At 40.8% G+C, this 13956-nt stretch overlaps 1 protein-coding gene across 1 annotated transcript in view; it reads right to left on the bottom strand.

The window, feature by feature from the left end:
• The window catches only part of VWA8 (von Willebrand factor A domain containing 8), a 390508-nt gene that overhangs the window by 229072 nt on the left and 147480 nt on the right, over nt 1-13956 (bottom strand). Inside the window, 3 exon segments of the mRNA XM_021065625.1 lie at nt 1792-1863; nt 9565-9671; nt 13494-13600. Of these exon segments, the coding sequence (XP_020921284.1) occupies nt 1792-1863; nt 9565-9671; nt 13494-13600 (286 nt within the window).

The following is a 13956-nucleotide window of genomic DNA, read 5'->3' as shown; positions in this document are numbered from 1 at the left end:
ACTCGGGGGCTCTCTCTTTTGAGTAAAGAGATGGCAGGTGGAAACATGAGTAAAAAAGAAATCTATAAATGACCTGCTATAAAAGTTCAGAGAATGGGACCAAACCTTCAGGTTGAAGTGTCCAGGAAGACTTTATCAAAGAAGCATATTATAGAATATTATACCCAGAGCGACCTTAGAAAACACCTATTCCAATCCTATCATTTTACAGATAAGAAAAAGAAAGAAAAGAAAAAGGAACAATGCCTTTTAAAGAGCAATAGCAATCTACCCCATATCACAGAGAGAGGTGCAAAATCTGTCCAGGTAGGTAATCTCTAGATTCCTAGCTTTCTGCCTTTCTAGGATACCACAGGGCCACTCTGAGACTGGAAGGACTTCAATAGGATTTCAACGTTTTCTAAGATTAAGGGATTACATCAAGAAGATGTATTGTTTTTATAAATTAAAAAAAGAAAAAAAAAAAACAAACTTCTTCTGAAAGTTTGTTATCCTTAATTTAAGACTAATTACAGGAGTTCCCGTCTTGGCTCAGTAGTTAACAAATCCAACTAGGAACCATGAGGTTGCAGGTTCGATCCCTGGCCTTGCTCAGTGGATTGAGGATCTGGCATTGCTGTGAGCTGTGGTGTAGGTTGCAGATTTGGCTCAGATCCCGCGTTGCTGTGGCTCCGGCGTTGGCTGGTGGCTACAGCTCTGATTTGACCCCTAGCCTGGGAACCTCTATATGCCGCAGGAGCAGCCCTAGAAATGACAAAAAGACAAAAAAACACAAAAACTAATTACAAAATCGGAGGTGCTGTTCACTGCGAGACTGGTAATTTCATGGAGGAAAATTATCAGAAGCCTCCAGATATCAAATGTTCATCCATTCCCTCCATAAGGATATATTCAATATCTACTATGTACCAGGCACTGTGCCAGGTACCAAGGACACAGAGATGAGAAAGAGACACGGTCCCTGCCCTTGAGGAGCATATGGACCAGCTGCGAAGACAGTCGTTCTACATGGAAACGCAGTAACGTGATGACTGTGAACAGGGGAATGGAAGGAAGTTATTAAGAAGCCAAAGAAACCTAACCCAGCTAGAGGCGAGGGGCAACCTCCCTAGAGTTAGAGAAAAAGGGTGCGTGAAGGGCACTGGGATACGCTATGCAGAGAGAAGAGTTTGCACCCAGGACCAGAGAAGAGGTAAGACACTGAAAGAAGGTCTGCCATTGGCTCAAGACAGCACCAAATGCAAGAACAGAGGGAGCCAAGACTGGAAAGGTGGGCAGAGGCTGGCTCCTGCAGGACGCCCTAAGCTGTACTGAAGACCATACCTATGGGGGATGGGGAGCTGAATTCAGCAAAAGAGAGAGACTTAGATTTTAGCTTCATAAGCATCAACTGGGCTGCAGGGTGGAGGGCAGATCACGGTAGGAGTAAGGCTGGAGCGCAGCTGTATTAGGAAATCACTGCTAGAATCCAGGTGCTAGGTGATGGTGAGCTGGGCAAGGCTGACAGACAGGGAAAGGAGAATAGACATTTATAAGGTAGAACAGACAGGAATTAACAGGAGATTGAATGGAGGGGGGGGTGTGTGTATGCAAATTTAAGCCCTGAGGTAATTCTAAAGTTTGGAAGGTATAAGACCCTCTTTATTTAATTCAACTAGTCACTTCGTTGGGGGAAAAAAAAAAGAATCTTTTCTGAGAACCTCTTCCAACAAGGAGATGTAACTGACTGCTTTTAAATTGTTCCTATCATTTATTCATTAGTACCTGAGTCTTAGCCTAGCCATAACTCACCTGGTTACCAACCAGTAACAGGTGTTCTCCCAGAAGAAAGTCTTTGAGCATATCTTCCATCACCATCATGTGCTAGAAGAAAAGGACTGGAAGTTAATTGTGTTTCGCATGGTCAAGGTGAAACAAGAAAGTTAACTTCGTGGAGAGTTAAACATCTATTATAACAGACAATACTCAATTTGATGACTTAAAAAAATTAATGTTGTGGTTATAAATAAGTTATATCACCAACCAGGTCACTGACATTGAACACCTGAAATGGTCTTAGACAAGGCTCAGCCACTGACCTAGACATATTTCAAGGAGCCTTTATAATTCAACTCATATTTTTCAGCTATGGTGCTACTACACAGAGTTGGTTAATAATTTAATGTAATATTTGACAGTCGCTAAGGCAAATATACAAAGGTTTTCTAAAATAACTGGAGATGTCCATGGAACATGTTGCACTGACTTCTTCTTAACTATACCTTTAAAGTATATACAGTTTTAGAAATAAAAATATATGATTCCATTGGCAACTCCCATTTTTAAGGGATAAAAACCCCTATATGAGAATGGGAGGGGGGACGACTCTTCCTACCCCTTCCAGCTGTCCTGGAGCTGTTTGCTTTCCTGTAATACAGACTTTGCTGGCTTGCTATATATATATATGATTCACTTTCCATATTTTTAAATTCAAGTCATGACACAACACAATAAAAGAACAAGATTGAAGTTGTTCACAATAGCCACAGAGGAAATTACATTGCTCTTCGGTATCTTGAAAAATAGGACGATTATAAGTAGGTCACAAAGGCTCATCTGGGGGTTGAGGAGTGAAATATATCCCAGAATGATTAAGCTCCCTGTTATTTTCTCTTGGTTTTCTGTATCAGAACAATCACGGCCCCATTAAGACTAAAGTTACTGAAGGTCATGAAAAAGGAAAATTAACTTTGTGCATCTTATACGCGCTTTGGATATTTTTCTAGTTGGTCACTCACTTTAACTTGGTTTATGAATTTTTTTTGACATGTAGAATATTTTCCTTCTACCTGTCACATTAGGCAATAGTTTCAGAGTTTGTTTAGAAAACTGAGAAAGTGTTATTCTTCCTTCAAGAGCAGATGAGTATTCCTTGATGATTAGCTTGGTAATTTTAATTTTTTTTAAATGCTTTCAGATAAACCATGGAACTGAGTTTTAACAAGGCTTGAAGTAGGGTGAGATCTTTTGTTCATTCTGGAATACTTTTAAGGATAGAAAGAGGAGTTCCTGTCCTGCCACAGCGGAAACGAATCTGACTAGGAACCATGAGGTTGCGGGTTCAATCCCTGGCCTCGCTCACTGGGTTAAGGATCCAGCGTTGCTGTGAGCTGTGGTGTAGGTCACAGACACGGCTCGGATCTGGCGTGGCTGTGGCAAAGACCGGGAGCTGTAGCTCCGATTTAGACCCCTAGCCTGGGAACCTCCATATGCCAGGGGTGCCACACTAAAAAAAAAAAAAAAAAAAAAAAAAAGATGTTATGAATAATTAGGCTGGGACAGAAAGGTAAAGAAGGACTATTTTAAGCAAACGGGGACACATGGCTACTCTAGTTAAAAGGGAGCCCTAGGACATTCTTTTAATCTGGGTTCTGGTGATAACTGGTCTGCAGACCTCTTCTTTCTAATTAAGATGTAAAATCAGACAACATTAAGTTCTTCTGGAAATAACTGGGCTAACCTGCAGGAAGAATAGATAGAAAAGTTGGAATAAGCAGCTTAAAAAAAAAGTATATACTGAAAAAGAATCCCAACTATAATTTGTAGTCTTCTTTACTTTTTCTCACGTCCTCCTACTTCAAGCTCTCTTTACCCCTAACTAGATTATTCAAATCAACAAATATTTGGAGTTCCCATCGTAGCTCAGTGGTTAACGAATCCAACTAGGAACCATGAGGTTGCAGTTCGATCCCTGGCCTTGCTCAGAGGGTTAAGGATCCAGCGTTGCTGTGAGCTGTGGTGTAGGTCTCAGACATGGCTTGGATCTGGCAATGCTGTGGCTCTGATTAGACCCCTAGCCTGGGAATCTCCATATGTCACGGGTGTGGCCCTAAAAAGCAAAAAAAAAAAAAAAGAAAAAAAAATCAGCAAACATTAGCCAAGGCTAAGGTCACTGCCTACATGATTCTTCTCTTACCCTCTTGGGCTGCTTGGTACTATAGACCATTTCTTAAAAGTCGCCTCCCCGAGTGGTCTGTCTCTCCTGATTCCCTCCTACCTCTCTAACATGGTCGTTTGTATCTTCTTTTGGTAGCAATTCCTTAAATACTGATTTTCTTCCCCTTTTGTTCTCTTTCCCTACCTTTTGCCTGCTTTCCCGAGGGCTCGCAGTAAAGGAAAGAGCAGGTTATGCCTCCTCCTACCTGGGCACCCACCTGAGGGGTGTGGGAGGGCTGCGTGCAGAGTAGGAGACTCACGCATCAGTGCTCCGAGAGGGACCCTGGACCCTGCTCTCCCTAAACCCTCTCATCCATTCCATGGCTTCCACCACCAACCCTACCCGGATCTCCAACAGCAAGACTTTTCTCCTTGATTCAAGCCCCAATTCCTGAGCAAACTTTACTGAGCTATTTCCCAGTCTCCTCGAACCCAATACACCCAAAATCTGGCTCATTTCTTTCTCCTCCACTTCATTCTTCGTCCCAATTGACAGCATCATTTTCTACCACCCAACCTAACATCATCATCCTTCTCCTGCCCATCTCAATTGTTCCTTCATCAAAAGCCAATTAAATGCCAAGTCTAAGCTATTCAGTCATACAAAAGTCCATTAAATCCGTCCTTTCTTTTCCATTCCCATAACTTTCTCCTTTTTTTTTTTTGCCTTTTCTAGGGCTGCTCCCTCACCATATGGAGAATAGGAGCTGTAGCCACCGGCCTACACCAGAGCCACAGCACCACGGGATCCGAGCGAGCCACGTCTTCGACCTACACCACAGCTCACGGCAATGCCGGATCCTTAATCCACTGAGCAAGGCCAGGGATCAAACACGCAACCTCATGGTTCCTAGTTGGATTTGTTAACCACTGAGTCACGACAGGAACTCCCCATCCCCATATCTTTCATCTAAGTTTTTTTGTTGTTGTTTTTTTGTTTTGCCAAGTTTTGTTTTGCTTTGGCTTTGCCTGTGGCATGTGGAAGTTCCTAGGCCAGGGATGGAATCTGAGCCATAGCAGCAGCTGCAGTGACAATGCCAGGTCCTTAACCTGCTGTGCCATAGGGGGAACTCCCAAGAAGTTCAAAATTGTATTTACTTTCAATTAATGTTTTTGGCCACACCCATGTCATGCAGAAGTTTCTGAGCCAGGGATCAAACCCACACCATAGCAGTAATTGAAGCCACAGCAGTGACCATACTGGATCCCTAACCAGTAACTGAGCTACTAGGGAACTCCTCATCTAGGTTTTTTATCATTTCTGGCCTAGATTTTTATCAGCCAAGTCACTGTCTCTAACTTCAGTCTCTCCTTGAGTCACTGTTCTGTTTCCAATCATGTCACTTTTTTCCCCAAAAATTCTTTTTCTCTATTTCTTTTTTTTTTTTTGTCTTTTGGGGACCACGCCTGCTGCATATGGAGGCTCCCAGGCTAGGGGTCAAATCAGAGCTGCAGCAGCCAGCCTACACCACAGCCACAGCAATGCCAGATCTGAGCTACATCTGTGACCTACACCACAGCTCACAGCAACACCTGATCCTTAACCAACTGAGTGCAGGGATCGAACCTGTGTCTTCATGTATACTAATCAGATTTGTTTCTGCTGAGCCACAACGGGAACTCCTTCCCCCCCAAATTCTTTAAATGACTCCTAAAATCTTTGGAACAAGAGCCAATACCTTTTTGATTTCATCTCAGCCTCATTTCTTATCACTCTCCTACTATGTGTTTCAGTCACAGGAACAATGCAGAATAATTTTCTTTTTTCTCTTTACTTTTCTGGCAGATACACATGCTCTGTCAGGGAGAATCTTTGACTTTCATGTAACACAAGGTGCCATCAACTCGACCTCCCTCCTAAACAGCCCCACTGTGTCCTCTCCACTCTGTCCCCATTCTCATTGCCTTCATTCAGATATTTCACAATTTTCACCTGGATGATTCTAGCAGCCCCCTAACTAGTCTCTCCCTGCCTTTGTTCCGACTTGTAGACAACATTAAAAAGAATGCAAAATTGGCAAAAGCGAAAATGTGCCTAAATTTTTTCATTGGCTTCCTCACTGCTTCTGAATAGGTTTCAAATTCCTTTTTTTTTGTTTTTTTTGGTCTTTTAGTCTTTCCTAGGGCTGCATTCGCAGCATATGGAGGTTCCCAGGCTAGGGGTCCAATCGGAGCTGTAGCTGCCAGCCTACGCCACAGCCACAGCAACACCAGATCTGATCCACCTCTGCAACCTAAACCACAGCTCACGGCAATGCCAGATCCTTAACCCACTGAGCAAGGCCAGGGATCGAACCCGCAACCTCATGGTTCCTAGTCGGATTCATTAACCACTGAGCCACGACGGGAACTCCAGCTTCCAAATTCCTTAACTAGCAAGGCCCAGATAATCTGACCTTTTCTTAACTCATCAGCCTCCCTCTTGTCACTCTTCCATATGCAACCTCAGCTCTGGCCATGACAATTAATTCGACGGAGCTCCCTAAATGAGCTACACTCTCGCACAGCCACGTCTCTGCAAATGCTGGTGTCGGCCTGAGACTGTCTCTCAACTTTGCCTAGTGAACTCATTTTTCCATGATCATTCCAATCTGGAACCATCGCCTCATCACCACCGCTACCATAGTAACCTGCGCATGCGTCCATCACGCTGTGTGGGAACCATGTGTACTTGCTCGATTTTTTTCCCTTGATATTTCCAGGCAACTGGAGCCGTGGAACCGTGCGTGTATGTATTTTAATCTCTGTGTCCTAATGACTTAGAACAAAGCTTGACACAAGGTAGATATTTAACAATTTTTTTCAGATCTAAAGCTCATTAGGCTTAAGAGTCTATTAATCTCTCTTTCCTCCAAATTCTTCTGCTGCAAGTATAATATTCCTTAATGACAGAATGAAATACTCCTGATTATGAATATGCAAAATCTTTTCCTTCTTTTATTAATCCACTCAACACATATATACTCAGTAGTCACTGTGTGCCAGGCACTGTGCTATTTGCTAAGAGATACAAAATTAAAATTAAAAAAAAAAAAAGGCTTTATCTTAGTGGTACAGAAAATATGTTTTAAAAATCAATTACAGGCGTTCCTGTCGTGGCTTAGCGGTTATTGAATTTGAGTAGCATTCATGAGGACGCAGGTTCGATCCCTGGCCTTGCTCAGTGGGCTAAGGATCTGGTGTTGCTGTGAGCTGTGGTGTAGATTGCAAATGTGGCTCAGATCCTGTGTTGCTGTGGCTGTGATGTAGGCCGGCAGCTGCAGCTCTGATTCCACCCTAGCCTGGGAACTTCCTAGTGCCACAGATGTGGCTCTGAAAAAAAAAAGGCAAAAAAAAAAAAAAAAAAATCAATTACAACATGGTGCTGCAAGGGGACAACAGAACAAGATGGTATAGAAGCATCTAAATATCTGAGAGGCACTGAAGACTACAGCTTCAAAGGTGAAATGCAGCATAAAAGGAAATAGTAATATATGCAACAAAAGCACATTTGATCAAGCCACTGTTCTTAGAATTGGTACCGCTAGAATTTTTCATTGATGGTTAATTCATAATGCTTTATGAAGAGAAGGTATGTTTGGAGAAGGGCTACAGAAAAATCCTTCAGGGTCACCATGTAAAGTTCGTAGCAGCCCTGCAGTCCTCAATGTCTATGTGGCAAACGCCATGGCAACAGACCCTGTGTTCGAGGGCACCAGAACCTTCCCCGCTACTGAATTTCCTACATTCTTTTTTTTTTTTTTTGTCTTCTCTAGGGCCACTCCCTGGCATGTGGAGGTTCCCAGGCTAGGGGTCCAATTGGAGCTGCAGCCACTGGCCTACGCCACAGCCACAGCAACTCGGGATCCGAGCCGCATCTTCAACCCCACAGCTCACGGCAACGCCGGATCCTTAACCCACTGAGCAAGGCCAGGGATCGAACCAGCAACCTCATGGTTCCTAGTCAGATTCGTTAACCACTGCGCCACGACGGGAACTCCTGAGGTTCCTACATTCTTATACACTGGCAAGTCTTTTCAACCTTTGCCATCATGGAGTTTTTCAACTTGTCACTTATGGCAAAGTTTCCTGATTCTTTTTTCTTGATTCCTTTCTGATGCATGAACAGAGAATGAGACCATCAATGGTTGGCAATATATTTTCCTTGCAATCATGTTCCTGTCTTTGACAGGCAAGATTCTTTATTCCTTTGTGTCTTAGAACCCTCTTTTCTGTTCATTTGTCCACTACTTGCATAAGAGCATGAATGCTCTGGAAGAAAAATAAACCAACATTAGTTAATGGCCCATAGAATGAAGAAAAAAAGCAAATCCAGGTTATGCCTTTCGCTACGTCATAGATAATAATTACATTTTGAATAGAGTTCCAAAACATTTAAGCAAGATTTTTACTAAGAAAGAATTTGCCTAGAACCTTTTATTGTTAATATAATGTAGAGATATAAATTATGGTACTCATTAAATAATAGATAACATTGGGGAATGGCAGATAAAAAAACATTTTCCTTCAATTCTTATTCCTTAATACAGTGAAAATAGAAGTTCTTCAAATATAATTTGTAAATGTAAGATTACTATTTACATGCAGATTAATGACCAGCTATTAGAAAACAATTTAGTATGGCTTTTACTATAAAATAAATATATAATTGCTTGACAGAAAATCTGGAAAAGGAAAAATTCTACCATTTATGGGTAATTTTCTCTGGAGAAAATTCTTATTAAAGTAAACATTTATAATAAAGCTTTCTGGGCACACACTAATTTCTGTGTCTTGGTGGAAGCTCCATAACTTTTTTTCTTTTCTTTTTTTTCTTTGTCTTTTTAGGGCCGCACCCATGGCATATGGAGGTTCCCAGACTGGGGGTCGAATCGGAGCTGTAGCAGCTGGCCTACACCTCAGCCACAGCAATGTCAGATCCAAGCCACATCTGTGACTCACACCACAGCTCATGGAAACGCCGGCTCCTGAACCCACTGAGCGAGGCCAGGGATCGAACCTGCCTCCTCATGGATGCTAGTCAGATTCGTTTCCACTGGGCCATGAGGGGAACTCCTGGAAGCTCCATGGTTATTGGTTAGTTTACATGTGGGAAATTACCTACCCTCCTCTCTTAAAAAAGAAAAAATTAAAATTAAAAAAATTAAAAAAAGAGGAAAGTAAAGAATAGAAAAATATCCTAGGAATTTTTCAGAAAAATGAAAGGAATGTGAAGAAAAGAATGCACAGGACGCAACCCTCTGTGAACCACTGAAATAATTTAACAGGAATGCAAAAGAGAGGATGCGTGTCAGTGCTTTTTGTTTTCAATTTAATAATATATTCATTGTATTTACTTGACGTTTAGTTATGTCTGCATATAAACTTCATGGTTCTAATCATCGTAGCAACTCTTCCAATTCTCAGGTATCGTCGGGGAGAATGTAAAATTTTGAATTGCCTTAATAAAAGATGTTTCAATACCTCATTCTGCAGCATCTGAACTGAGCTTCGCAAATTACAACGATAAACATTAGTTTCACTCAAATTGGAGGTAATTACCACGCGATAAGCAGTGACTGATCCATGAATGCAAAGGGCTGATCTTACCTGAATGTTGTCGTAGAAGAGAACATCAGGCACTTTCATTTTCTCATGGGCGTTATAGATCGGTGCACTAACAGCTCCAATCTTCAGAGATCCCGATGTGACTTCACCTAAGCATTTCACATGGGACAAAGAGTTACCAGGCACGCTGCCCTCCGAGAATCCAAGTCCAGCCCAAACAGAACACAATACAGCATCTTTAATACATCATGAGATCTTCAAGGAATTTTAATCTAATATCTACAAGAAATAGGCTTGAAGGTGGTAATAAAACTTCATAGTTCTACATACAAAGCTTAAAAGCGCTACAAAAAGGCTTAAAATCTTTCAAAATGTAATGTTTTATTGAAAACCATGGTGGTAACAAAGAGCATATAGATAAAATTGAGATGGGGGTGGGAGGAAAGCCAGAACTCAGTCAAGCCACCTTCACGAGCCTGCTTGGTCAGAGACTCTAAAATACACACGTTCAGGAATTCCCATTGTGGCGCAGCAGAAATGAATACGACTAGTAACCATGAGGTTGAGGGTTCCATCCCTGGCCTCACTCAGTGGGTTAAGGACCTGACATTGCCATGAGCTGTGGTGTAGGTCGCCCACACAGCTCAGATCTGGCATTGCTGTGGCTGTGGTGTGGACTGGCAACTGTAACTCTGATTCGACTCCTAGCCTGGGAACTTCCATATGCCGAGGGAGTGGCCCTATTAAGAAAGAAAAAAAAGCAAAAATGAAATATACACATTCAAAAGCTCTGAAGTTCCATGAATATAAATTTTTTGGATCCCTCCCCCCCCTTGCAAAACCCCATAGGAAAATCCCCTAGAGCTCTAGTTAAAAATATTGATGAACCAATCCACCCCAGATCTCTCAAATTACAATTTTTAGGGATGGTCCAGGAGATCTATACTTCTAAATAAGCAGCAGAGGTGCTACAACCATCCTGTGATACTTATTATTGTATAGCCACCTATGTGCTTCGTAGTTGGTCTAGAACAGAATATGAGCTCCTTGAAGCCAAGAAATTAAATAACAAATTTCTTGAACATAGCTCATGTGTATTCCCTACAATAAGGAGATACGCATGCTCACTACCTGACATATTCCAAGGTCAATAATAATAATATAATAGTAGTTGTAGTAGTACTGTTCACAGTAGAAACTACCATTGAGGACCTACTATGTGCCAGACCTCGGCTTCAGCGCACTGTTTTCTCATGTAATTTCATGTAACTCAATGAGACAAGAGTTAGAATTGAGACAATGAGATAAGAATTAGGAGGAGGCTAAGACGAACATACATTAAGTAATTTGCTTAAAATCACCCAGCTAGTATGGGTAGAGCTAAAAATAGAATTTAGGCGTTCCCATTGTGGTGCAGCAGTAACGAACCCAACTAGTATCTCTGAGGATGTGGGTTTGATCCCAGGCCTCCCTCAATGGGTTAAGGATCCAGCATTGCCTCGAGCTGTGGTTTAGGTCAGAGTCAAGACTTGGATCCTGCATTGCTGTGGCTGTGGCATAGACTGGCAGCTGCAGCTCCGATTTGACCCCTTGCCCTGGAACTTCCACATGCTACCAGTGTGGCCCTACAAAGACACAAAAATACAAAAACCCAAAAACCAGAATTTAATATAGTCTGATGTTCTTTCTGCCGCATGGACTCCAAATAAGAGTCCATCCTCTGGAAAATATCTAAGCAAGAAGACAGACAGTTACATTGCCTTAAAAAACTGACCCATCTTTTTTGCATCCTATTTCTAATAAGAAAATTGCTATTTTTGTACTAAAGATTTTGAAAGACAAGGGGAGAAAGCAACATTGCATCTATGGAGTACCGTGAACAATTTTGAGCTAAAAATAATTAGACTGTCACCCTGTTTATTCCCTGCTAAATGCTACACATTTGCCGAAGTACAGCCTTCCTCTTCCTCCAATAAATAGATCTTTGTCATTTTTCTTCTATTCACAAGCTCTTCAGCGAAGGAAAACCATGAGCTGTCGTGCTGAGAATTTACTATTTATTTACTATTTTCAGGTCTCTGAAATAGGACAACCAGGACCGTGACAGTCAATTTACAACATACTTGTACGTTGAGATGACACACATGATTTCAGGTTCAAACAGCATTTGATACTGTCTACAGTTTAGTTTATGGAAGATATCTATTCAGTTGATTTCAGGCTTTAGGGACAATTTAATTCATTCAACTAATGTTTACTGCTTAAAATTTCAGGATAGAAAACGGACATGCACTCAGAGAATGATGATACTGATATATCCCTGGGAAAAGGCTGTTAGCTGTCTTCTAAGTAGTCTCCTAGGATAGAACTACTTTGGTAAATTTAGGTCTTCGGTCTGGTAGGCTCAAAACCTGACTTTATCATTACAATTGAGGTCACACATAACTCTCAGAAGAATATTAAAGATATGCATATTTTGATCTACACATAAATTCTGATATTTAAAGCCAGAATTGCAATACATTACATGACAAGGAAAACTGCAAATTTCATATAGAGTATATGATCTACTGTTGCCACATCGGTATTTTATTTGGAGGGAGATTTGCATGGAAAGTCAAATCTCTATCAGAAGGTTGGTGACCCCTGTCTTCTAGAAGTACATGAATGAAGCACATGAATTCTCTACAGGAGAGATGATATTAAAGACGAATGGGACCAGATGAGTCAAAATTGTCCTCAACGTAGGTTCTTTATCTCCTATGCATGGTTTATATCGGAACTGCTAACACTGGCCTGTTACCAAGACTAAATCTACAGCCTGAATGATGTCATCTTTCTTTGGATACATTAAAAAGGATTCAATTGAGTAATGTCCTAAATCTCCAAGTCCCAGAGTTAGTCTTTGAGTTGGCTCTGCATATCAGTACCAGATCCATCAGTATATTGACTTTATAATTTGACTCTTAAAAAGTCATCTTATTGCCTTAACATCAAATTCCTGGCTCAGGGTAGCCCCAACTATTAAAACATCTACTGCAAAGAGAGACACAATAAGCCCTCTTCCAAGAGTGGTCATGTATTGGATATTTTGATAAGACAGGTAATAATGACCCTCGAAAAGTAGGGAACCTTTCATTGTACTCTGAAGAACAGCTTACTTTTATTGGAAGATTGAAACCTCCCCCAAATTCAAAATTATACTTACGGTACTCCAGAAGAAAAGTACCACCAAACACATGGAAGGAATAAGAAGGCATGAAATGGTACTCTGAATATTATTTTAGTCTACATCAACTTAGAACAGTTTCCCAAATGTGTCCTGGAGGACACTAGTAGTCCTCCAAATGTAAATATTGTGCAAAGAAACCAGAATTCTAGATCCTATGGTGAAATACATTTGGAATAAAAGGTAAAACAAAATTATACGTTTATTTACAAGAAGGAATTCTCCAAGCTTTTAATACATATTCATGTGAATTGTGACTCTTGCGTATATATGGTACACACTGAAAGAGAGGAAATATTCTCAGATTTAACTGTAAGTGGGTTTTGAATTTTTCTTATTTAACAAAAGATTTCATTTCTTCAACCCATCCATATACATAAATGAAAATGGACGGACGCCAAAAACACTTTTTTATTGAAATTAAAATTTAAAAAATGATACAAATTATCTTAAGCGATAATTATTATTTCACTTAAGAAAGAAACAAATCGGGAATTCCCTTCCTGGCTCAGTGGTTAACAAACCCAACTAGGGTCCATGAGGATGCAGGTTCGATCCCTGGCCTTGTCGTGAGCCGTGGTGTAGGTTGCAGACCCCAGTGTTGCTGCAGCTGTGGTGTAGGCCGGCAGCTGTAGATCAGATTCTACCCCTAGCCTGGGAGCTTCCATATGCTGCGAGTTCAGCCCTAAAACAGAAAAAAAAAAAAAAAAAAAAAAAGGAAAGAAACAAATGGAATACTTACATTTGTAATCTTCCAGTTCTGGTTCCAGATTCTTATCAGTGCTTATTTCTATTGCAGCATCAGCCAGATTCTTTTCTAATGCCAACCTTGCAAGACTTGGTAGAAACCTGGTGGGTTTGGAAGGATGGATTGATAAAGGCAAAGCTTTCTGTGATTAATAAATGTTTTTTGACACTTAGCCAAGCTTAAGAAATGGAACCAAACATTTTTTGAAGGCTCATAAAAGTAACCAAGTTCTATTAGATTTACAGAGTAATCTGAATAACAGAAAAATCTAAAGATCTAGACTTTGGAAATTATAGCCTTAAAAAAACTGAATAACAGTATTTTCGGAATGCAAAATACCTAATGTCTTCCTAACCTTCTAAATTTTCTTCCTTTTGGCCTCTAAGGTTTTAAGCTACCTAGAAATGAATTATGCATCTAAATGCAAGACTTGATGTACATAATATAGGCTATGAGA

This window comes from Sus scrofa, chromosome 11 (genome assembly GCF_000003025.6).
Source record: "Sus scrofa isolate TJ Tabasco breed Duroc chromosome 11, Sscrofa11.1, whole genome shotgun sequence".
Classification (NCBI taxonomy): domain Eukaryota; kingdom Metazoa; phylum Chordata; class Mammalia; order Artiodactyla; family Suidae; genus Sus; species Sus scrofa.
Note: the sequence above shows the minus strand (reverse complement) of the source record. Positions and strands in the feature narration are given on the sequence as shown.